The sequence below is a fragment of the Aplidium turbinatum genome, chromosome 1, assembly GCF_918807975.1.
Source record: "Aplidium turbinatum chromosome 1, kaAplTurb1.1, whole genome shotgun sequence".
Taxonomy (NCBI): Eukaryota; Metazoa; Chordata; class Ascidiacea; order Aplousobranchia; family Polyclinidae; genus Aplidium; species Aplidium turbinatum.
Window position 1 is genome coordinate 35928867 of NC_137472.1, and position 25541 is coordinate 35954407.

Here is a 25541-nt window from a genome sequence, read left to right on the forward strand (position 1 = left end):
GTTGAATTTAGTTATATATTCAGCTTTTTTCAGCAACAGCGCGCATGCGCACTAAAAGCGACGTAAAGATAAGAAAAAAGGCATGGAACGGCTGTATTTACGGCGCCGTAAATGCAGCCACTTCCTTTAAAGACAAGCATAGTAGAAACTTCAGTTTGTGACTGGGTCTGTCACAGCCTCTGCAAGAATGTAAAATAAACTTTTTAAAAACCTTAGTCCAAGGGTAATGGTTTAATTAACCAGCCAACCAACACTTGACCGTTCAGCGTTTTTACTTTTAGTTTTAGTCTTTTAGAGTTTACTGAGTTTCAGTCAGACTTCAATCTTCAACCAGGGTTGCCAGATTGATAAAACAAAAAAGGCCAAATGCATCCCCAAAAAAGGCCAAATTATAGAAAAAAAGGCCAAACCTAAGGTTTTGTTCTCTTTGTTGAAATCAGTGGTGTTTTTGCACTTACTTTCAACAACAAATTAGATAATATTTACCCAGTTTCTATTGTTGTACATGTTATCTGTTAAAGAAGAATCGCTTAGTAAAATTCCTGAAAAAATACAATCCATAAAATACAAACAGATAGGTATGGAAACAATTACAATACAACTGAAATATGCATACAACATTAGGCTAAGCGTCATCCTGTAGACTAAAAAGCCATTAACGTCCACCAGTGAGACCCAGGTGACTAGTGAGAAGGAGTTAATATTGGCATATCACTTAATGCAATATGAAATAGTATATATCTACAATATTTATACCCAATATAATTACTTGTAGGTGTTCCCGACAATTTTCACCAAATCAAACGTCATATAAAAACCGTTCAAGTCTACTGAATATTACGTCATGGAAATTCCTAAAGCATGTGCCAAAATTGCACCAGCGTTCATAAGAATTGTGTCAAACCTGTTTGGGCCTGTTTGGGCCTGTTTAAACAGGAAATATTACATCAGCTTTAAACACCTGTTGGAATGACTTCATAATTGTCTTTCATTATTGCGTCACAGTACTGCATACGTGAATTTGAGATATTGCTATCTATTCTGGTCATTCGTAAAATGATTGTTTGAAAGTTGGCCGCACATTTAACTGTTGGCTTAGTGCTTGCTAGCTGGACAAAAGTTCCGTCTTTTATCCAAGTAATCTGTTCTGTAGTGACAGTTTTCAGTGGTGTACGCGTTGCACCCCCTCGTTTTCGGTAGCCGTGGGCTAATTTTTACAGAAATACACTTTTTGAAAAGAAGTTCAAGTGTGTGTTTCTTCGGTCATTATATGCAGACGAAAGGATCCGGGAACTTTAAGTTACAATTTTCCCACGAAGAAATTATGGTTTACCGCTGTGACCATAAAAAATAAAAGACGGAACCTTTGTCCAGCTAGCAAGCACTAAGCCAACAGTTAAATGTGCGGCCAACTTTCAAACAATCATTTTACGAATGACCAGAATAGATAGCAATATCTCAAATTCACGTATGCAGTACTGTGACGCAATAATGAAAGACAATTATGAAGTCATTCCAACAGGTGTTTAAAGCTGATGTAATATTTCCTGTTTAAACAGGCCCAAACAGGCCCAAACAGGTTTGACACAATTCTTATGAACGCTGGTGCAATTTTGGCACATGCTTTAGGAATTTCCATGACGTAATATTCAGTAGACTTGAACGGTTTTTATATGACGTTTGATTTGGTGAAAATTGTCGGGAACAGTAGGCTACATTAAACACCCAACACTGCAAAATCAGAGAAATCAATTGCATTTATGTCCAACATCTTTCCACAATGAACAGTTGAACACTCCTTATTATAGGAAAGCTAGCGCCTCTGCCATTTCGTTACTGCTAGTTTCACCATAAACAATATCAGATGTAAAACGTCTTATCATTATGGCACTGCCATCAAAGTTTGTGCAACATTTTCCATTCAGCAGCCTGTCCGTTTGTATTCGCAAAATCGTTTCCAAAAGCTCAGTCTGCATTTTGTTTCGTGTTTATTTTCACTGCAGTAAGCAATGAAAAAATCCTCTCTACTACTGCATTACTGACAGGGATGCAGAGACATGTTAAAGCATAGCTAGCAAGGTCTTTGAAATGGCCATGATGTAAAACGCTTCACCAAAACTTTTCACTGTTGCTAGGGATAACCAAAAGAACTATGAAAACCAAAAGAAAAAAAGGCCAAACAAATGCCAATCGTGAAACTAAAAAAGGCCAAAAAAAGGCCAAGCGGCCAAACAAAAATTGTCCAGCCAAACACTTTTTAAAAAGGCCAAATTTCTGACATTTGGCCGTAAAAAGGCCAATCTGGCAACCCTGTCTTCAACCATCATCATGGCTTTCAACCAAGCAAGCACACTTTTTATTTTTTTTAACAATGTTGCCAAATGCCACCAAATAAATTTTCCATCAGGAAATTTGTAAACTTTCCAATCGTAGCTACATTTTACTGAAACTTGTTTTTCTATGTATTTATTTCTTGAAACTTCAAAAATTTTCTAATCTCAATTTGTTTTCCCAACCTTCTTAAAATTTTCTCGAACAGACACAGAACTTTCTTGTCTGGCAACACTGTTTTTGGGGAAAAAGGGTTACTTAGAACGAAGTGGCTATTCTTACAACATATTGTAAAACTAGCCTCTGAAGCTATTCTTACAAGCACCACTCAAGCAAGACGTTGTTTACTCGAGCAAGACCTTAATGCGCTCAGGCGTTTCATCCGACGACGCTCATACGTAATTTCGCGCGCATGCGTATTGGCTTGTGCTGCACACTTGATCGCAGAGTGGACCGCGGTAGTTGCTGATTTTGCTGATCGAAACTACACGTCAATGAATCCATCGTCATCATGATTACGAAGGGAGCATTATATTACAGTTTTGAGACACTTTCTTCGGCTATTAAGCAATGGGAAAAAGAAAACTTTGTCAATGTTTATGTGAGAAATTCCATAACAATTGAACGCGCAAAACGACGTCTAGCACTTACATCCACAAAAACCTGGAATGAACAGTTGAAGTATCGTACAATACAGTATGCTTGTGTGCATGGAGGAAAAACACCCAAATCATGTAGTCAAGGAAAAAGACCAAATCAAAGGTAAGTAATGATGGTTTTGTCCTTGGTGCCCATAGGTTGAGCTACTCATGTAGCCTATATGCATAAGTTTTGCTAATAGATTGAGTTTTGCATAAGTGCAAATTGCCTACATTCCTTATGAATGCTGAGAACTTAGCAAAATGCATATATTCTGCTGAACCATTCCCGCATGCTGTCTATTGTAATTTCCATTGAATTGTCATGCCCAGAATTATTCCTAAGTTGCATTGAATTACCGTAGGCTACCCATTAGTTTTGTCAATTTCCCCATAAGTTACGTCGAATTTCTCATCAGCACAATTTGTCGAATTACCCGTAAGTCTCATGGAATTATCCATAAAGACATGTCTTATGGGTCTTCAACGCAGCTTTTTGGCAATTTGACGTGACTTGTGGGTAAATCGACTAGATTTATGAGAATGCTTGGCTGAACTTGTGGTAATTCAACGTGACTTTATGGGTAATCCAGCCGGACTTATGGGTAATTCAGGTGGGCTTATAGGTAATTGGATGCAACTTATGGGCAATTCGACATGACTTGCAGGTAGGCTACTTCAACGTGAGTTATGGCTAATTCAAGTGTACTTATGGGTGATTCAACACGGCCTATGTCACCTCATCTTTGTTGTTTTTCAGTACTTTTATAAAAGGTTGTCCATTTGGAATCAAAGTAAATGCGACGTCAGATGGAAAAGCGCTATGCATCACTGAGATTAGTAATGTCAATGATCATAATCATGATTTCAATGAAGTAAGTGGAAATAACCCTTTGTAGTAGTCATAGCCTTTGAGCTATGGTCACACTAGCTCTGTATATGATGAGGCTTTCATCAGAAATTATGTGAAGGATAAAAAAGAGCAATAACATTAGGGGGGGGGGGTTAATCGGCTTTTTTTTTTCAAATTCAATTTTAACCGAGGTTTTAGGATACAACAGTACATTCTAAGAACTCTAGTAAAAAAAATTTGAAATTTCCGTCCAAAACCCCCCTCTATCCAAAAAATTACTTTCCGTGTACAATTGCATTTTGATTATGACACTTGAAGTTCAAATATTGTTTGCTACTGTACTAAATCACGTTAAAAATGTTGCAAGACAGATTTTCTGATCTTGACTTCATCGTAAGACACGGTAAAGTGGTCATTTCACTTTGCGCGCATTACTACGCACATGCTGAATATGACCAGTTTGTGCGAAACTGGTCATATTCAAGCCGTCGATTCACCAAACCTGGTGATCTTGCCCATCTCTGTGGGTTGGACACCTGTCAAATGATATGTCGTTTTCTTGATTATGTGCATATAAATTATTTTTCAGAATGCATTTAATTTGATGCCTAAACAACGAAGATTAAATGAAACAGAAAGCAGTGTGATCGGAGAAATGCTTGCCACCAAAGCAAATAAAAAGTTGGTACAAAAGCACATTGCAGCTTCTACAGGAAAAACAGTTATTCTTAAAGATCTGCATAATATTGCCGCAAAACAGAGACCTTTGTATGAAAACACCTATGATGAACTTATTAATGAAATGAAGAAAGAAAAAGGTTAGTCGACAGACAAAACTTTTTTGTCTGTTATACAAGATATGTTCATGCTAAATAGTAGAGATGACTTTCCATGTGCAGTATGATAAGTAGTGATAGAATGAGCTCCGGTTCCGGTCAAATTCTGGCTCCGTGCTGGAGGTGATGTGACTCCGGCCTAGAGCCGGAGGTGTGTGTGCAAGCTGTGGTCAGGGTCATGACCTTGGATAAATCTTTTTTTTTTTGCATCATTGTAGTACTGCAGCAATGCAAGAATAGGCTACCAGGTTGCCTGTAACATTGGTCAACACCGCAGGCGTATTTGCAATCTATAGGTCGCTGCTGCAGATTCATTGTCACATGATATTGTGTGTGAGCATTCTTCTTGAACCATTTCAGATATAATGTCAATTAAGCAATTCGCGATTGACCTCTCGCTGTAATGGTTTAGACTGCAGATGAATTATTTCGATGACGTGGGTTCAATTCCCCCCATTGCTAGTTCAATTTAAAGTGTTGACCGCCTGGTTTACCGGTCAATAGACTTCGTCTACTGCAGCGAACTGCGGATTACCAGTACGCACATCATAGTAGGCTACACAAGAAAAATATCTAATTTTCAGACGTTTTTCTATTCAGAAAACGTTTGTCTAGTATAACCAACACAGAACCCTACAACGTGTGGAAAATTTGCAACATTGAGCTATAAAGGGTCAATTGAGAGTATTTTTTGCTTCATTTTCTTCACAAGAATTCATTCTACTTTCCCAACCTCATGCTCCAAAAATTTTTGTTGCAACATAAGGCGCTATGGGGATTGTAAGATTGAAAGCGGGATCAAGGAATTCAATCAAAGGTCTTCAATATCTTGAAACAATTCTACATTGAGTGGATAGAAATAGAAAACATTGCTAAATTTGAAATCTACGTAAAAGTTTACTCCTAATGGATCCTTTTAACGGACCCTAAGCATTGCCATGTGGCATCTGCCGCATCTTTTAGAGAATTGGGTGAGAGTGGTATACAACCGCTCAGTTGGAACATTGATTATATGATGTAAATATTACCAAAGGCATAAACATCCTTCCTCTGGCCAATAATTAGAATAACATAGAATAGAAAACAAATTTCACTAAAAGTTGATGTTTTTGCTTTTAAATCTGATGTAGTCTGGCCCAGGATTGCCAAGATTCTTGCTTTGTAGGGTATACTAATCCTCAGTTTATTTTCATTTTAGGTGTCGCAGTAGATGTGTTTGCAGATGATGACAAACAATTGCAGGCGATATACTTTCAAACGAAAGACATGCGGGAAACCTTTGCGGCATATCCCGAAATGCTGCTGATTGATGCAACCTACAAACTTAATGACTTGAGAATGCCATTATATGTTATGCTGAATGTTGATGGCTTAGGTCAGAGGGAAATTGTGTGTCTGTGGCTTGTAGCCACTGAAGACAAACTGACTATCAGCAAGCTGTTAACTCAGTTTAAACTCCACAATCCAGCTTGGGATAAAGTGGAGGTTGTAATGGCTGACAAAGACATGACAGAGCGGGATGCCATGATGAAAATGCTACCTACTGCAAAAATTTTAATTTGCTATTTTCATACCCTTTGCACTTTTCGTACAGAAGTTTCCATGGAAAAATTAGGCATTTCTTCAGCCCAAAGGCAGGTATCACTTGAAATTTTAGGAAAACTGGCAAATGCCAAAAATGAGTCAGCTTATAAGTTAATGTATAACCAATTCGTTGAAACAGTCCCAATTGCTGTCACAACATATTATAACGATAACTGGCATGCTATTCGACATCAATGGGTGGATGGACTGAGCAACTTAAAAGCTAATTTTTTGAACATAACTAATAATCGACTGGAATCCATCAATGGAAAGTTGAAAAGTGTCATAACAAGATACTCAGGAATGACCATGTTTTTTAAAGATCTGATGGCATGTATCCAATCTCTTTCCACCGAACGTGACCACAAAGCGTCAAATGCTTTCCTTAAGGTTCCAATGGATGCGATTTCAAGTGTGGCAGAGAGACAATACCAACAGCTACTGACACCATTTGCATATATTCATGTGCAACAACAATTCAAGTTAGCGGAAAAGGTTGTCATGTCAGAGATTTTGAATGATTCTGCCATAGTAAAATCTCGTGTCCATGGGGAATTGGCAGTCACAACAACAGCATGTCCTTGTGGATTCACATCATCAATGCTGCTACCTTGTAGGCATGTCTTGGCAGTTAGAAGGCAGCTCCATATGTCAGAGTACAATCCCAATCTTTGTTCAGAACGGTGGACAATGCAATATTTTCTTAAATCCCATCGCCTGACAAGAAACTCACTGGACAACGGTCCTGCATCCACATTACCAGCTGTTGAGATTCTTAACAAGCCTCAAAGAAGATGTGTTTTATCAGAACAGCAAAAGTATCGCCGGGTTCAAGATATTTCCCAGAAGATTGCGTTAATGATATCTGAACAAGGAATGGATGAATTCCAATACAACCTGGATAATTTACGACAAATTGCAGAGTTCTTGCAGGAAGGAAAGAAATTCCAAGTTGTGAACTTTTTGGGTCAAACTCAGAAAGGTAGGCCTATAATTATATGCTAGCACTATTTACTAAATCAGAAAAGCTAGACTACTTTTTCAAATATCTGAAGAGATATGGGTTAGTTACTGCAACTTGCGTCGTGATTTTGCACTTTTGCAGTCAATTCTTTTTTGAGCAATGATTTTTATGGCGTTGAGCTATCCAATAGGTGGGCTAATATGTACTGCATGCGCACTAATTTACGATTATACAAGGTTGCAGATGCTCAGTAATTCTGCTTTTGTGAACAACTGCATGATCCTTTTCAGGCACTGATACTGGAAGTGCTGCTGCAACATCTTCCAGCAATGATCCTGGAATTGCATTTCCTACGGTCTCAAACAGTACTTTACAGCACACACCCGGTGACGTCTTGTCGACCGTTGATACCAGTGCGATTATGATGCAGACTCCGTCCAGTTTTGTTCAGTCTTTTACAAGTATGTGCTGTTTCTGAAAGCTTCATTTCTGATTAGTTGTCTTTTTTTTCTTGCATTGCATGCTGCGCTTACACTACGTTTCATGTTTCTTAAGATTATAGCACGGTCTGCATTATTTGATAACTAATAAGTTTATTGACAGGTGATGCAGCATTCTGCAAATAATCATCGAGAAACACCTAGCAGATTTTGATAGATACTGGATTGGTTGGCATTCGGTAACCACGCCAGAAGCATGTTTTGGCTGCAACAAAATCTTGTTTTCAAAAGGTTAATGTAGATTTGTTGACACCTCAAGTGCTCGCTTCCAACTCAAAATACGGTATACCACAATATCTACTGCCAGTGCACGTATTTACGATTATACTACATTATGTTCCGCCCAGGACCGTAACCTCGTCAGTTTGGTCCCCATTGCAACAGTGCAACATATCCAATAATTGTCCAGTAAAGACTCGTGCAACGCTTCTATTGTTTCTTCATTGCTCAGAGGTGATCCTTTTCAGGCACTGATACTGGAAGTGCTGCTGCAACATCTTCCAGCAATGATCCTGGAATTGCACTTCCTACAGTCTCAAGTAGTAGTTCACAGCACACACCCGGTGACGTCTTGTCGACCGTTGATACCAGTGCGATTATGATGCAGACACCGTCCAGTTCTATTCAGTCTTTTACAAGTATGTGCTGTTTCTGAAACATTCATTTCTGATTAGTTGTTTTTTTCTTGCATTGCATAATGCACTATGTTTATTAATTTTTTAATAAAAACGTTGAAATAGTGATGTTTTCTACGTTGTAGCTTATATTCGATTCTCGTTGTGTTTATTAACAGATGATGCAGGATCAATTAAATTTCCACCAAAGATGACGAAACGTGGCAGGCCAAAAGGAGCTGGATTGACAGTCATTGGGTTACCACGCAAGAGACAAAAAAAGAGCGGACCAATTCCATTCAGACTGAAGTCGTCTTTTCAGAAAGAAGCAGGTTTGTTGCATTTATGTTTGTGTGACTTCATTTTTGTTATAGCCTACGTTAGTTTAAAAAACTACACTTTGACTTCTGTGGGCCTGCCTAGCCGATAGGCTACGTCAAAGCGTACGTAGGCTACATCAAACAAAGTCACCCATGGTCATATTTTTCAGCAATACTCAGTTGGTTTGTCGATTCTGAGGTAATAGAAGAGGTCTTGCGTCCATTCAGCGATCGACTGATCGAAGAAAATGAAATTGAAACATTGCCCGAAAGAATTCCAATGAAGTGTTTAGATGAAAACATTGCCATTGCTTCTGTGCGAAGACATTTTTCTTTTGACGGTTGGAAGTTGATGGAGAACCTACTGACCACTTTGCGAAATAAAGGCCGCTGGTTGTGCACCTCCTGTTTTTTAGATCTTGATGCAGGCGACAGCAGCATGTGCGACTCGTGTCTGGATTGGCACCATCTGAGATGTCTTGGTAGAACAATGCCGCCAAAAACGAAGTCTTGGTTCTGCAGGAAATGCAACCTTATGGAGAAGTGACATTGAATGTTCAGGTGATACTGCAATCTCGGTTTGTCAATCAAACCAAGGATATGTAAACCGTGACCTACGAAAAGACTTATTGGCCTTGACGCGTTATGCTTGAAACTTGTAACATTTGATAAAAATCGTTTCTTCAATGGTCCTCACATAAAACGCTAACGATGTGTTCTTGAATGACTAATGAGTCCAATCCTGGCATTAAAAGTTCTGATTCATTAGGACATTTAACATTCTTTGGGAGAGCTGGCTGAAAGTCATGGACTAGTACAGGTTTGTAATGTAGTTGCTGCAATATACTACGGTCCAACAAGACCTTCAACAGTTCACCAATATTCAACTATTTTACTGTTTCCAACTTCACACAATTAGTATATGTTGAACTCTTTCATAGCAAATGGTAATACAGAACTTGAAAATAGCAAGTAAAAGGTAGCTCGAAGCTGCAGTTGTTTTTTTTGACTGACTCACCAGGAGCTGTCATCAGAATAAAACAAACCTAAATGTGGTGAAATAGTCTATTTATAGTAGAAGGAAAGAAGAAAAACTGGAGCTTCAAACTATCAGCTACCTTATACTCGCTAAATCCAGATTTGTTGCATGTGTGTAGTATTTACATTTCTTCACTGTAATCTTAGGCTATGGCATAAATGCTTTGATTTCTTATGGCAAAAAATGGGTGATGAAGATCCATAAGTTTATAACAATAAAAAATCAATTGTTTATTGTTGAAGTGGTTGGCTTCAGTTGAAGATGCCATGAGATCCATTGAAGAGTACGAAGCAAAAGCAGGAACGAAGCTTGTTGTTCAGAAACGAGCATACGCTGTTAATGTTGATTTTTAACATCCTGTCATTGTAATTCACTAGTGTAATAAGTGTTGATATTCATACTACAATAATAAGCCTTTTCTTTGTTGACAAAGATTCTGAAAAGGTTTCTGCAAAGCACAGTGTTTTCACCAAAGTAGAGGTTAGGCATCATAAAAGAGGAAACGGTTTACTAACTGCAAAAAATGCTATAAACATATGTAAATGTGTTCTGTTTCATCAACTTTTCATCTCGTTTCTTAAAGACACGCAGTTTTCAGGTGTAAAAGCTTTGTTGATTCAAAGTTAGCCTAGCCTACTTCACTGACCTCTTTTGTATTTTTTCCATCTAGTTTGCCAAATCCATACGCCTATGTGGTGTTATTGATTGGACCAAGTGACATGTCCAGCAGTAACCAAAGGCAGGGTTTGGGTCACAACCAATGTTTGTTTTGAGACAATTTATTTTTTACCATATTCACGTAGTAGGCTTGGTGGTTTTCAATGTTACGTAGTCTACAGTACCGTATATTATTTCTGTAGGCTACTATCATAAGATGGGATGATCATAAGATCATAAGATGATCATAAGATCTCCGACACCAGCCACCATCCAACCGGAATGCATTTGCCCAGGAAGGCCTGGGTGCGGCTCAACCGCCTTCGTACTGGCGTCGGACTATTTCGCTTCAACATGCACAAATGGGGGATGGCTCCATCCGCGATCTGTGAGTGTGGCATGGAGGAACAAACCGCAGACCACACCATCTGTAACTGCGCCATCTACCATGCGCCAAATGGTGTGCGTGGACTGCGTGAACTGGATGACGAATCAATTCAATGGCTGCTCGACACCTGCCCAAACATTTAAACCGCGTCGCCGCCACTGCCCAAGGGTGGTAAAAGGCAGAGCCCCTCGACCCTTGAAGTGGCGAAGAACAAGGTTCAAACGAAGAAGAAGAAGAAGATAAGATGAAAATTTAGTTGATTGTAACTCATCTTAGATGAAGAGAATACGATTGTTGCATCGTTACGGCCAAGGCATTTGCCTCTTGGATGCAACTTACAAGACGTCCAAGTATTCCCTTCCTCTATTTTTTCTTTGCGTCAGAACGAATGTTGGTTACCAGGTTGTTGCTACGTTTATTATCCAAAATGAACAAGCTTCGGACATAGCAGAAGCACTTTCTGTTGTAAAAGGGTGGTCAGAAAACTGGAACTCTTCGTTTTTCATGACCGATAAATGTGAGGCGGAAATCAAGGCCATCGAAAGCGTTTTTTCAAGTTAGTGAATTGCATTAACATTTTCGTTGCTTGTGTGCTGTCTCCATTGCTCACGCATTTGTGTCGTCACTGTTAAGTTGCTACTGTACTTTACCACTCAGTGCCCACGACTTCTTGTTCCGCAGATTGCTACGTGTTACTCTGTGCCTTTCATCGCGAACAAGCCTGGGAAAGGTGGATGAGGAAAAGTGACAATGGCGTTCGCGATGATAAAGCAATTGTGCTGACATACTGGACGCAATGAAGAAAGCAACTACATAGAACAGACTTGTTTGCAATCAAACCAGGCGACAATGAGCGATTGGCAAACGCGATACCCCCCTATTCAGGGATAATATGCGTGTCTGTGACCGCAGGGGACCTGGAGCCGAGTTGTTTTGCACGTTGATAGCACCATGCAGTTGCAAGCAAAGTGGGGCGTGTTGTCACAGCACGATTTCCATGTGATAACCTAAGCGTATAACCACAAGTTTTCAATGGAAGGCATAGTTTTCAGTTCTCTTTCGTACAAGCAGTGAAGGTTAATAAATTTGTCACCACAGCAGAAATTATGAGGAGTACCATTGAATTTTGGGCAAAATCAGGTTTTATAACTAAACTAAAAAATGGTCTGGCAAACTAAGGGCTATGATCATAACTGATCAGAAAAGGTACCATTCGTTAGCTTTAAGCCTGTTCTTTTCATCATACCAAACAGATAAGACATGCAAGTAGAGATGTACACATGGTTGTTGAAACCACGTGATTTCATACCACGGGGCGTGTTGTCACAGCTGTGACTACACGCCCCGTGGTGTGCATTTTTAATATTAAGAAACATAAAAATTATTTATGCTTATACAACGAGGTAATATGCGTATTTGTTAAAATACAACGCTTTTTTAGGTAATAAAAATTAATATTAGATAATGATACACACATATATTCGATAGTGACAAATAATTCTCAAGATGACATTTTTATTGTTTTTGACAATGGGCATAAAATTTTTACCAATATGTTGAAATTAAATTTTTTTGCATTTCGTATATTTTTTTTATTCGTTCAGCCTGTATTAAAACCATTTTTTGTTGGTTTCTGTCATATTTTAGTCATAAAGCATGTGCAGAAATTTTGTGACAACACGCCCCATGCTCTGTGACAACACGCCCCGGGGTGGGGCGTGTTGTCACAGCCCATTCACTTGCATTAAACAATTAAACATGCATTTACGTAAAAACGAAATAATCCAGAAAAACTTTAGCTGTAGCAAAAAGAAGTCGAATGATACCTCTCTCAATTGCACTATCTAGCATCTCGATACTATTGGTAGCCTACAGAACGAGATATATGCTGATTTGTAAAAATTGTGACAACACGCCCCACTTTGCCCTAATAGGCTACTGAGCTCACATTTTGAACAATTCTGTGATCTTCACACCAAGGTTTTTTTCAGTTTCTAACACGACCACAAATCGCAGCGCATATGCGTGCTTAGTGTTAAGTAACAGCCTTGTGGAAAGTGTTGTGGATTGAATTTGCTAGTTCAAATATATTGATTCCGGTACCCAAAGCCTCAAATGAATTCACGAATATCGCAATTGTTAACAATGGCATATAAATTAGGATGTTAGTGCACACAAAGTAGGGAAAGTATTGCTTGAAAAGTTGATTCCTGGGACAAAAATTGAACACTGTAGGCTATGTCGAGCAGAAACTGGTTTAGTGTTTTAAGGTGGTCAAAAATGTAAGCATGCGTCTATTTGCATCCAACAAATAACGAAACTCTAAACTTCTCAGTTTGGTCGGGAAACAAAAAGGGTTGCGAGGACAAATGGCAGGTCTCATCTAGGCAAGGAGAGGAGGGACACATGGGTGATGATCTGGCCTAACAATTACTGTGCTGTGCTCAAAATATGTACAGTTTTTGTTTAACATGTGCGGTATTCACTTTTTGTAAATAGTCAATGCACTATGGTACTTCCACTATTATAGTGGAAATACCATAGTGCATTGGTTATTTAAGAGTCTGGCTTACCTTTATCTGGGTAGACGATAGCTTGTGCTTTCCAGCAATGGTTCAATTGTTAAAATCGAAGATGAAACAAGCAACTTACAACTAATTTAATAAAGACATATAATCATCGCAGACCGGGGAGACTTGTATACTTGCTTCGATTCGGAAATGCAACGAGTCATCGGGCGCTATTTGCTTGTGTTTGAAGCCCGGTTGCTCGCTTTGTGAAAAAGCTATCAACCTCAACTTTTACTTGTCAATAGACAGAGATGTGTTCTTTAGATTAGCGTTTATTAAATGCTGGTATATTTAAAAGGTATTTTTGGAATAAATGGTTAAAGTCGGTCAAGTTCAACTCTTTACCTAAGAAATATTTTTTTTAACTTTTAGAGTCTGGCTTACCTTTATCTGGGTAGACGATAGCTTGTGCTTTCCAGCAACGGTTCAATTGTTAAAATCGAAGATGAAACAAGCAACTTACAACTAATTTAATAAAGACATATAATGATTGCAGACCGGGGAGACTTGTAGCCTATACTTGCTTCGATTCGGAAATGCAACGAGTCATCGGGCGCTATTTGCTTGTGTTTGAAGCCCGGTTGCTCGCTTCGTGAAAAAGCTATCAACCTCAACTTTTGCTTGTAAATAGACAGAGATATGTTCTTTAGATTAGCGTTTATTAAATGCTGGTATCTCTAAATGTATTTTTGGGATAAATGGTTAAACTCGGTCAAGTTTAACTCTTTACCTAGGAAATATTTTTAACTTTTAGAGTCTGGCTGACCTTCATTTGGATAAACGATAGCTTGTGCTTTCCAGCAATGGTTCAATTGTAAAAATCGAAGCAGAAACGACAGAGATATGTTCTTGATTAAATGCTGGTATCTTTAGAAGTATTCTTCGGATAAATAGTTAAACTTGGTCAAGTTTAACTCTTTTCCAAGTAAAGGCGGACACCTGCATGCTTTTTTTTGTCATAGTTGACTGATTTCACCCCACTTTTACACCATTTTTTGGTGGATTCCTCCTCTGTGACGTCATCGCCTTTTTAACCAGGTTGGCGACTTGTATACCAGCTCCAGATCACGCATGAGCGCATATTGATGTCAAACGTAATGCTTGAGTGGTGCTTGTAAGAATAGCCTCTGAGGCTATTTTTACAATATGTTGTAAGAATAGCCACAGCCTACTTAGAAATATGAGATATGAAAAGCGGAAATTGGTTGATTGTTGAAATGTTTATCTTTGAACAGGAAAAGTTCAGTTTATTTATTTATTTTCAAAAAATCTGCTTTGAAAGCTTAATCCTGGCATTTTTTTATGCTTGTAGACTCATGTAGAGGCTTTGAACTACGTCTACAGACCCAGTTCTGATCATCGAGATCAACAAAGTAAAGTTTGCGCTTGTTGAAGTCAGGGATATCTACAACTACGGGATTGCTAACTCACGTTTAATGACTCAGCAATTTTGTCATAAGCGGGCCTACGGTATTTTTGAACTTTGAAGTGTTTCCACAATTCCTTTGCAAGTTTGCAGTGTGCTGACCAGAGAATTCATAACTCTGTGCTTATTAGATTGTCACTGCAGAATTAGTTTTGTTTCTTGGTTATGATTTAAGTAAAGGGAGTAAATGTAAAGCTTTGTAGTGGTTCTTTGCTTAGATTGGCTGGCTACTAAAATGGTGTGCTAGGCTAGGGGTTCAGCAGAAGCAATATATGCAAGTTAGGATATAAACTTTCCTGCTAACTAGTCAAAAATTTTAAAAACTTGAGTTTAGGCTATTTATAACTATATAGAAACATCTATTTTTGTAATCTGACAATTCAAATAGACTTTCCCCCTTGTCTTTTATGCGGCATTAAATGCCATTAACTTTTTGTATGGTACCGTAGCCTACTACTACAACAATCCTATGCCTGCCCTGCATGTACTAATCGTAGGCTACTCTGCAAAGTTGATGGCAGGTTGCATCAGTACATGCTCACACTATGGGGTTATTAGGCTTACCAGTACCAACATTGTTGCTGATTCTCACCAGCTACGGTACGTTGATAATCAAGTGGCTAGGCAAGTTTCACTGAAGGTGCTGACCTGATCACAAGTTTGATTCATGGCAGTAGGTATCACTTGTTTTTATGAATGAGCAGACAGGAAAGGCCAGTTCAGCTTCTGGAGTAGGCCTGGTTAAACTAGACTTCAAGAATTTTGTGTGGCAGTCACCAGTAAAGTGAAACTGTCACTTTACTAAAATTACCGGTAGCCAGTAAAAATATTTCATGACAGCCTACCTTAAAAATATTTACACTGCTTGTACCATTATCGATCCATGTATATTGCTTTCAGCTAAATTGCAGTGTTAACCCTTTGCTTTTCAACGTTTTTTTGGAAGTTAACTGCTCAAGGGGGGGCCATTTTTGGATCAAATTCAATCAGCTGTTACGTGTTATCCGCTGGTGCTATTTCAACAGAAGTTGCACTGGTGTGAGAGCAAATCATTTGTCTATAAGTTTGAAAAGTCATTATTTTAAAATTTTATATGTTAAACTTGATATTTCAATTTTTGCAAAGGTACCCAAAAACGACAATTTTGATTTAACTTGCCGCTATTTAATTACCGTGCTAATCCGATTTCATGCAAACTTCTGAATAACAAAGAGCTCGATCGAACGCACGAAGTGTGTGTGCGGTGTGCCGAATCATTGCATTGATTAGAATTTACGACTTGCGAGCAAATCTTATTGTAAGCTACTCACTGATTCTAAAATAGTTACAATCAGAGTAACATTGTTACACGAATTTGAAAAAAAACAAAACTGCGTTTGTGGTCTTACATTTTTATCCTAAACTAATGCATTCCGAAACTCATGGCTGGCTTCTAGTTTTATGGAACCAAATTTCTCATAAGTAGCCTAACACCTTAGCCTGCCTGAATAGCTGTTTACATCTTCGTTTGTGTATTTTATGTCTACAATTGAGTTTGTAGTATGAATATTTTTAGTAGAGAGAAGACAATTGAGCAAGTTGTTGAAATTATCTGAAATTTCTAAGTTCAAATTAGGTGCTTTTGAAATTGTGGAGTTGTGTCAAGTCGCAACACAAATATCATGCAGGCTACATCATAAGTCATTTCGCTTACGGGTGTTTATAAACATGACTCATAAATTACATCCACAAAAAATACAGCATTTACATCAACAAAGCTAAGTTCGAAGCTCACTTTTTATTGAAGATTGTGTCAATCAATTTGAAAAAACATTTTTAGTCCGCCAGCGTCGAAACAATGCAACAGCGAATCGAGGAACATGCGTAAACAAAGGAAATGTGAAATAACCCACAGTCAGCAAATCTACATAAATTTAACGTTTACAAATGTTGAATCAATGTAAAAGGACTGGATTGCTGACTGGGTTCTTATTGTTTGAAGCACAAAAAATACGCGTAAAGGCGACAACATCAGCAAGGCAGCGATTATGTTTCTGGCCAAAAAAAAAATTAACTTTTGACTTCAAAGATAAAAATGATTATAACGAAGCTTCAAAGTTTGTCCTAAAAAATATTGCAGAGATACAATGAACATAATCATTTTGTGCCAGATTGTGAGAAGACTTCCTAGATTCTTTCCAAACATTTGCATGATTGCAAATTATTTTCTATAACTTTATATTGCCAAAAATGGCTTCTTTGTTGAAACAACGTGGCTACAATTCTATAAAAAATTCTTAGGCCTACTACATTGAAGTAATGAAATTTTTTTGTGATTTTGCTGATGACGTTTTACAATATCCGAGAAGTAAAAAAAATAATAATGATGAATTATTTTACAAAACCGTGGTTTGCAAGCGCTATACAAAAAATTGTTGGGGGAAAATTTACTATTAGACGTAAAATGTTTGTAAAAGAAAATTGTCGGTTTACGTATTTATAATGTTTATTGCGCTGTTATCGAATTATAAACTGCCTGTATTGTCTACCTTTGTGGTTGCCGGCCAGCTTAGACCAGCATGCAAACTACGCGTTTTTGGTATTTGCATCGTGTTATGATTCTCGAAAATTTCCCACAAGGTCTTTATTTTTATCGTGATATTTTTGTGCCTTTTCTGTCCTAAACTTGAAGTCATTGTGAAGCACAATCCACATCGGTTTTTAGACTCAGTCTTCATTGAAAATCTTCTGTGTGGTGCATCATTTCAAGTAGTGTCTTCCCCTAAGCTGTTACACAAACCGCCCAGAACCAGGTTGATTATTATGTATCTTACAGCCGTTGAGAGCCCGTTATTGTATGTATGGAATTATTACTGTAGATGTCTGACTAAATTCATGCCAAAGTCGAGCGAATTCTGCTTTCGGGATCCTTGCCGTTATTTACTGTATTTTTTGTTGATAAGTTTAGGCAGCATTTTTCCAAGATAAATGAAGAAATCGGTATTGTTCGTCACTTAGATTTAGTTTCCTCAGCATTGTTTGTTCATTCTTTGATCCACTAGTTTGTCTCACTTTTGGTATAATCGGATCGTTTATAAATGGCGGGTCTTCACAATAGCCGGCCTCTTATACTGTACATTGGCGCAACGTATTCAGATGTTGAATCAATGATCAAGAAAGCTGATGTGTTTTTGATCTAATGTGACGCCTAACTTTATGCCTTGTCTACATTACAAAATATTTTGTAATGTACATGAGGCATTATCATCTTTATTTTGCGCTCTTTGGAACAACACACAGTGCACGGTGAAACAAAAATGCAGGACATAAGAACAAGCGACATAAAGCAGGGAAGGGACGCCATCGAGTTATCTGCTACGTGTAAATGGAGCCTATCTCATAATTTTGAGTGTATCTCACAATTACTGTTTGCAAAAACGCTATTTCTCTACGGCTTCTCCCAAAAGCATTTGCAGTCATACATTTCCGCAATTGCAATGCTTGTCAATGAGAGTATTTCCATAGAACATTTATTTCGAAACCAGGTTTTCGTGCCTTTACCCAAGATTTCATTTTGTAACGTTTTTTATTCGTCAATGAATATTATCTGCTTGAAACAACTGTTTTGAATAGTTTGTGGCCTACATAGCCAACTATTTTGATCATGGATTGCTATTCTTCTTTGTAGAGCTGATAACGCAAAAAACGTTTGCTATTATTTTTTCTAATTAACAGCTTTGTGATCACTGGCTTTTCTTTTGTAGCGTAAGAAATAACGCGCTTTGTATTATTGAGGTCAAACCAAACAAAGGAAAACAAGAGGACGTTTCTCTCTGCTCGCGCATGTCGATGCACGAAGCAATTATGAGCTTATGGCTTGTTATCGCAATGTAATCCATTTCACGCTTTGCTGGAAGTTAGCTAGAAATAGCAAAAATTCACCAAAATCTTGAATTTACAAGAAAACTACACAACTTTTAGCATCAAATTTAATATCATCACATCCGCCTGGCAATTTTAGGAAAAGTCAAGAAAAACCAAGTGCATGGCGTTACTGTGCTTCAAATAATCAAAGGAAATATGAGGGGGGGGCCAAATCTGGCCTCCCTTTGAGGAGCAAAGTGTTAAGTTTCTATCTGTATTTAATGTAAACTGAAAGATGGTGTATAAATGTTGTGTACCAGGTTGTAAAACTGGTTATAAAACGAATGACAGTAAAGAGAAAATTGCTTTATATAGGTTTCCTAAAGAACATGAGCTAAAACAAAAATGGATAAAAGTAATTCCGAGGAAAGATTGGATTGTCACAGAGTCATCCAGAGTATGTTCCCTGCATTTTCATGAGAATGACTTTGTAACGGATTCTTGTGATACAAGAATTGATCGAATGGAAGTACGGGGTTCAAGTACATTGCAAAGAAAGCGATTAAAATCTGTTGCAGTTCCTCGTGTTTTTTTGGCTTTACCCCAGTATCTGACAAAGGCAAGTTCTGTGCCTCGCAAAACTGCATCATCTGCATCTGCCAGGTTGAAAAAAGAAAATTCTGTCATTGAACAACAAAATCAAAATCTGTTCCAACAAGAGGTGATCAAAAATTTTGCTTCATTTAAGACAAATATTCAGAATGAAGTATTACCAAGTGGTTATGTCGTTATTTTCAAAGAATCAAATATCCAGTTTCATTATATTGCCATTTCTGAAGACTTCACATTTGCACCCAAACTTCTATCCTCTGTTGTTGTTACTGATGCTTTGGAAGTTCAAGCATATGTGTGTTCTGCAGTCCTGCCTCGCATAGTTTATAAACATCTCTTCGCTTCTCAATGTTTAACAACCATTTCTGAGCTTACAAATTTACTGGCATTATGTAAATCACTATGCAGCAAGTCATTTGATAGTATAAGTCATACTCAGTTGTTGGAGTTAGCTGCATCATGTCTAGAGCAATGTGCATCCATAGATTTGACCATTTGCAATGAAAACACATGTGTGCCTTTATTAAAATTTATTGTAGAACAAATATCTTTACTCCAAGTACCAAAAAATGCTCGTCGCTATTCCACCAATACTATCACTACTGCATTTTTATGGCAACTGACCAGTTCATCCCTTTATAAAAAACTACGAAATTTTTTTGTATTGCCTTGTCGAAGCCGTCTTCGTCAGCTTTCTACTGGAATGACTGTTGACTTTGCAAAACTGGATTTGGAATATTTAAGATTACGAACATCTGAATTATCTCAACAGGAACGAATTGTCGTTTTAATGATGGACGAAGTGTATACTGCTCAGCGTGTTGAATATACTAGTGGCTCTTTCATTGGTTTAACTGAAGAAGGTCAGCCTGCAAAAACTGTATTGACATTTATGGTCCAATCAATAAGTGGAAAGTACAAAGATGTTGTTTGTCTCATTCCTGTAGAAAAACTTGACACTAATTTGTTGAAGAGTTGGTTTGAACGTGTGATGCTTGCACTCAATGATATCTTTTTTGTAGTTGCTGTATCTGCAGACAATCATGTCTGTAACAGGTAAGATAACATTTTTCTAATTACATCATAGTACCGGTAGTTTGTTTGGGTACTTACTGCGTAAGCTGTTCATATATATAATTGTTTAAATAAAATATTTTATTATGCTTTCATTCTCATATGCTCGATAGTCTCTTAGATCTCAATGAAATAAAAACTCAAACTTTTGCCTGTTGCATTTGCAACTTTTTATAAACATTGTTTAAAAACAAAGTGACATCTATTGCTGTATATACCATTTTCACCACTTTAAGCTGTACTTTTTGTTTTATAGGAAATTGTTTGTTGATCTGTGTGGTGGAAAGCTTTCGCACAGCATAGAGCATCCATTGAGAAAAGAGGAAAAACTGTTTTTATTTTTTGATTTTACTCATAACCTGAAGAATATTTACAACAATTTTGTAAAAAGGAAAAGGATGCATCTCCCTTGTACTGGCCATGAGCACCTGCTTGGTCAGTCATGTATTGCAGAATTTCATCATTTGTCTCGCCTGTATGCTATGGAAGAAGACAAGGCATTAAAGTGCCTCTGACAGATAAATAAATTTGCGAAATTTACCTAAGATACCAAAAAGGTGACACTAACAAACTTCCCTGACCAGAAAATTGTAAAAAATATCAACAGGCTACTAAGTTACACGCTTGCAAACTTTCGTTGACATCGGCGAATCTGACACTCATTCTATTGCGAAAATAAAAACGGCAACATCGCTGTGACGTCACCGTAAGCTGTAAGGATACAACAATCTGTGGTGACTGGTGACTTGGTTAGGTGTAGTACGGCTACTGCAAAACGTGAATGTGTTGGGCTCTGTTGGTCTAAAGCAGGGCTTCTCAAACTATGGGTCGCGACCCCAAATGGGGTCGCGTAATGAAATTTTGGGGTCGTAATGAAATTCTAGTGCCGGTGGGTTGTAGTCTTGCCATGATGTCAATTGACCGCAACCGTCGGTGCGAAATGTCGAACGATAAAATATAATCAATCGTAACAATTGATGCATTGTTACGCTATCATTGCTGTAACGTGCTGACCAAAAGTAACCTTATCGCTCGCATTATGATTTCAGAGTAGCTTATCAACTAGTTTCTGAAGGAACCAGTTACAAGATTAATTGACTATGGATCAGTGGTTAGGTTCCGTAGATTCATGCGGTAACAATTGCAAGCACAAAGAAAACAATTGAAAAGTCAGAAAGAAAAAGAAAATATAATGATCAAAATGATCCGTTTTAATGTCATTAACGTGGATGTCCCCATAATGCAACAAAACTTTAATTGCAACAAAACTGTTGGTGTTTTATTTAAATCCAAGATGTTGAAACTTGACTTTAATTCGATCATATATTTAAATGAAAAACGTATCTGCTTTGAGACCTAGTGAAATATTTAGGAGTAATAATTAACGACTTGCTATCCGATGATGAAGACACGAAACGACAATTACGGTCGTTGTATTGTGCTGGAAACATGTTAAAAGCAAGGTTTTCCAAATGTTCGATTGCTGTTAAAAATGTGTTGTTTCGTTCCTATTGTATTCCTTTTTATGCCTGTCAACTATGGTGCAACTATTTTTCAACCAATAGTAATCGCTTACGTGTTGGATACAATAATTGTTGCAGAATGTTGTTTAATCTGCGGAGACGACGCAGCATCACCTCTGCATTCGTTGATAACAATACCACAACTTTTCAAGCTCTCATTCGTAAAAAATTATACCAGTTTGTAACACGATGTAACTTGTTTTCCAATCAATGAATTAATGAAATAATGCCAACAGACTGTTACTATCAATCTTTGTATGTGGTACAATGCAACTCAGCTCTCCACAACTTTGCAAGCTCTCATTCGTAAAAATTATACCAGTTTGTAACACGATGTAACTTGTTTTCCAATCAATGAATTTATGAAATAATGCCAACAGACTGTTACTATCAATCTTTGTATGTGGTACAATGCAACTCAGCTCTTCGGAGTTGAGTATCTGCTTTGTTTCTACATTTTATGTTTGATTGTAAAATGGACCATGTTGAGTCTGATGTAAATAAATAAATAAATAAATGGGGTCGCATAGAAATATATTTTTCAAAATGGGGTCGCAGAGCAAAAAAGTTTGAGAAGCCCTGGTCTAAAGCATGTGCAAATTAAGAATTACCGAAATAGAAAAGTGAACTTACTAGTACTACCAGGTTTTGATCAAATAGGTCGAGTTTATTTTTATCAAACAGCATCTCAATTCAATTGAAATTGCAGTTTCATAGGGCTACAATTTTGATACTTTTTTATTTGTCCTAATCTGGCTATAGCCATTTGCAGTGTAACAACAGTATCTCACAAACAGTAGGCTACCTTTAATTTATGGTTGAAGCAATGCCTAAAAATTGCTGTTCATGTATAGCCTATTGCTGTATTTAAAAATATCTATCCAAAATTTCCTTGCCAACTGAAAGTATTAAATGCAATAATTCTCATTGTTCAGATGCTTCTCATGTTGCCTCAATAGACTCTTTCTATAATATTATAACTGATGCTCTCAAAGCAGCTTCTGATAAAATCTTTGTTGATGTAAAGAAGAAATGTAACATATTTTCTGTTCCTGGTTGGAATAATCATGTTAAGCAAGCTCATGCTACTGCCAGAGAAAGTTACATCATGTAGGTAAAAAATGGGAAACAGTGAAATGGTTACCTATATGAGTTAATGCAGAGCAAACGAAAGGAGTTTAAAAAAGCCTTTCACTGTTGTAATCATGCCTCTGAACAACATAGAGCAAATGTGCTTGCCTCAGCACTCAACTTGGACAGCTCACATAAGTCATTTTGGCAGAAAGTAAAAAAGTCTACTTGCAAAAAGAGTTCTCTTCCTGTAAATGTTGGTGGAGCAAAAGGTCCTGAAGCAATTGCTGAGATGTGAAAACATCATTACAGCTCCTTGCTAAATTCTAGCAAAACCAACACTGAAAAAGAATTTGTTAACTCATGTATTTCTTCTAGGGATAAATATTACAACTTTTGTTGCAACATGGACACAATTGGTTCCTTGCTTGTCAAACTGCAATTAAACCGCGCTGCTGGTGCTGACAAAATTTCAGTTGAACATATTGTTTATGCTGATTATTCGTTTTTATATTAGTGTACTTTTTAATATGTGTCTTAGTCATGGCACTGTACCAAATTCTTGCTTGAACACTGTCTTAGTCCCGATTGTAAAGAATTTGAATGGCGACATTCAAGATTCAGGTAACTATAGACTTATTGCTCTAGCTACAGTAATCTCAAAACTGTTTGAATGTTTTATTTGAATCATCTATTGCCTTTCTTGAATACCAGTGACAATCAATTTGGGTTTAAGTCTGGTCATAGTACTGACATGAGTGTTTTTTATTAAAACAACCAGTGTCCTCTTATATCAGTCATGACACTCCTGTATATTCTGTCTTTTTGGATGCTTCAAAAGCCTTCGACAAAGTCAATCATCATTTATTGTTTAAAACGCTTATCACACATAACGTGCCTACTGCCTATCTATTTTGTTCGCTTATTGGAATACTGGTGACCTTTGTGCCTTTATAGTAAAAAAACCATGCAAGTGAGGTGGGAAGGTCACCTGTGCCAATCATTTACTGTGTCCAACGGAGTCTGACAAGGTGGGGTGTTCACTGTTCAGCCCCTATCTTTTTGCCGTATATATTGACCAGCTTTCTTATCTCAATAAAACAAAAGTTGGTTGCTATGTTGGCAACTTTTGTCTAAATCATATTATGTTTCCTGATGACATTTGCTGCATCTCGCCTAGTTTGTGTGGCTTACAAAATTTGTTAGATGTTTGCCACAAGTATGCTGTTGAACATGAAATTACTTTCAATTCTAAAAAGTCATTTGGTATGTTATTCTCCCCAAAAAACTTTTATCTTTTACGTGCTCCTCTGCTACATCTAGGTAAATCTGAAATTGTGTTCACAGACTCTGTAAAATACCTGGATGTATTTATTGATAGTTCTCAGATGAAAATTATATTTCAAGGCAAGTACGTTCTCAGTATTGTGCTGCAAATAATGCAAAATCTCAATTTTTCTAAATGCTCACCCGCTGTAAAAAACAGTTTATTTCGTTCTTATTGTATGTCGTTTTACTTATCCCAGTTGTGGAACAAGTTTAGATCTTCTAGTATAAAACAATTACGTGTTGCTTACAATGACTCTTTCAGAATATTGCACAACTTGCCTCGTTAGGTCAGTGCCCGTGAATATCAAGTAATGAATAATGTAACTACGTTTGATGCTTTATTGAGGAAAAAACATGTTTTCGTTTATTAACCGATTGCATACACTCCTCAAATCGCTTTATATCAGACATGATGTCATCTGATTGTTTTTGTCGTTCTGAATGCTTTCAATTCTTCCAACGCTCATTGTATGTAAATTTGTAAGAGTAGATAGCCTATTTAGTGAGCTTTTAAACCGACGGCATCCAAGGTGGCTCTCTGTGATCTTTGTGCATTTTCAGTTTGTGTATTACAGTATTTCGTTGTTTTGTTTTCGATGTGGACAGCTTTGTCTGACGTAAATAAATAATATGTGACAGTGTCAGTGACAAAGACCGTGTGCTTTTCACGCTTTCCCACAAAACAAGGTGCTGAGAAGAAAATGGTCGAAGTTTTCTTCAAGTGTTCAAAAGTAGGATGGGCCATACAAAACTAGTCGTATATGTTCTCTTCACTTCACTGAAGATAATTTTGTTAATACCACTCAAGTAAAAATGGGCTTGAGCAAACTTTACATTTTGAAGAAATCTGCCATAGGCTACCATCTATAAAAGCAAAGATGCAACCAGTTGCTGATGATGATTTCAGCACTTCTAAACAACAACGTTTACAAAAACGTACCCTTGTACAGGTAAACTAGGCTTTTACATGTATAGACTCTGCTATGTACGTACTGAGGGCACATCATGAGAGAGAGAGAGAACTTTTATTTATTTTTGAATAGTGATGATGAATTGAATATGAATGATGATTCGTACAATTTCTTCATTTTTCACTTCAAGTATATTTTAGGTTTTGTAGGAACGTATCCAGTACAGTTTTATTAAACTGTAAAAAACAACAGATCTTTGAAAAAAGCAACCGCTTGTACCAACTCCGACTAAACTGTGATCCAGCAATTACATCTAGGAAACGTATGTTTCATCCGTCGCTAAGAACGCCGACTTACAATGACGTAATACCACCAAAGTCGTCCCAGAGCAGTGAAATATGGAGTTTCGCCTGTGGTGGCGCTGCGGAGCAGTCGTTTGATTAAATTACGCCCTAACC

The 25541-nt window shown here is 37.5% G+C and overlaps 3 protein-coding genes across 3 annotated transcripts; all 3 read left to right on the forward strand.

Annotated features, from left to right (window-relative positions):
* Positions 1-2842: 2842 nt before the first annotated feature.
* Positions 2843-7890, forward strand: LOC145765263 (zinc finger SWIM domain-containing protein 3-like). Its single transcript, XM_082577062.1, has 5 exons — positions 2843-3093; positions 3730-3844; positions 4412-4640; positions 5857-7224; positions 7497-7890. Exons 1-5 carry the CDS (start codon positions 2843-2845, stop codon positions 7682-7684), a joined length of 2151 nt encoding a protein of 716 aa, XP_082433188.1. The 3' UTR covers positions 7685-7890.
* Positions 7891-8188: 298 nt separating this feature from the next.
* Positions 8189-9898, forward strand: LOC145780889 (uncharacterized). Its single transcript, XM_082592546.1, has 3 exons — positions 8189-8344; positions 8500-8652; positions 8811-9898. Exons 1-3 carry the CDS (start codon positions 8305-8307, stop codon positions 9185-9187), a joined length of 570 nt encoding a protein of 189 aa, XP_082448672.1. The 5' UTR covers positions 8189-8304; the 3' UTR covers positions 9188-9898.
* An 8815-nt stretch (positions 9899-18713) lies between these two features.
* On the forward strand, positions 18714-21107 carry LOC145776800 (uncharacterized). The gene is made up of 2 exons (XM_082588024.1): positions 18714-20231; positions 20506-21107. Exons 1-2 carry the CDS (start codon positions 18859-18861, stop codon positions 20762-20764), a joined length of 1632 nt encoding a protein of 543 aa, XP_082444150.1. The 5' UTR covers positions 18714-18858; the 3' UTR covers positions 20765-21107.
* Positions 21108-25541: the final 4434 nt, after the last annotated feature.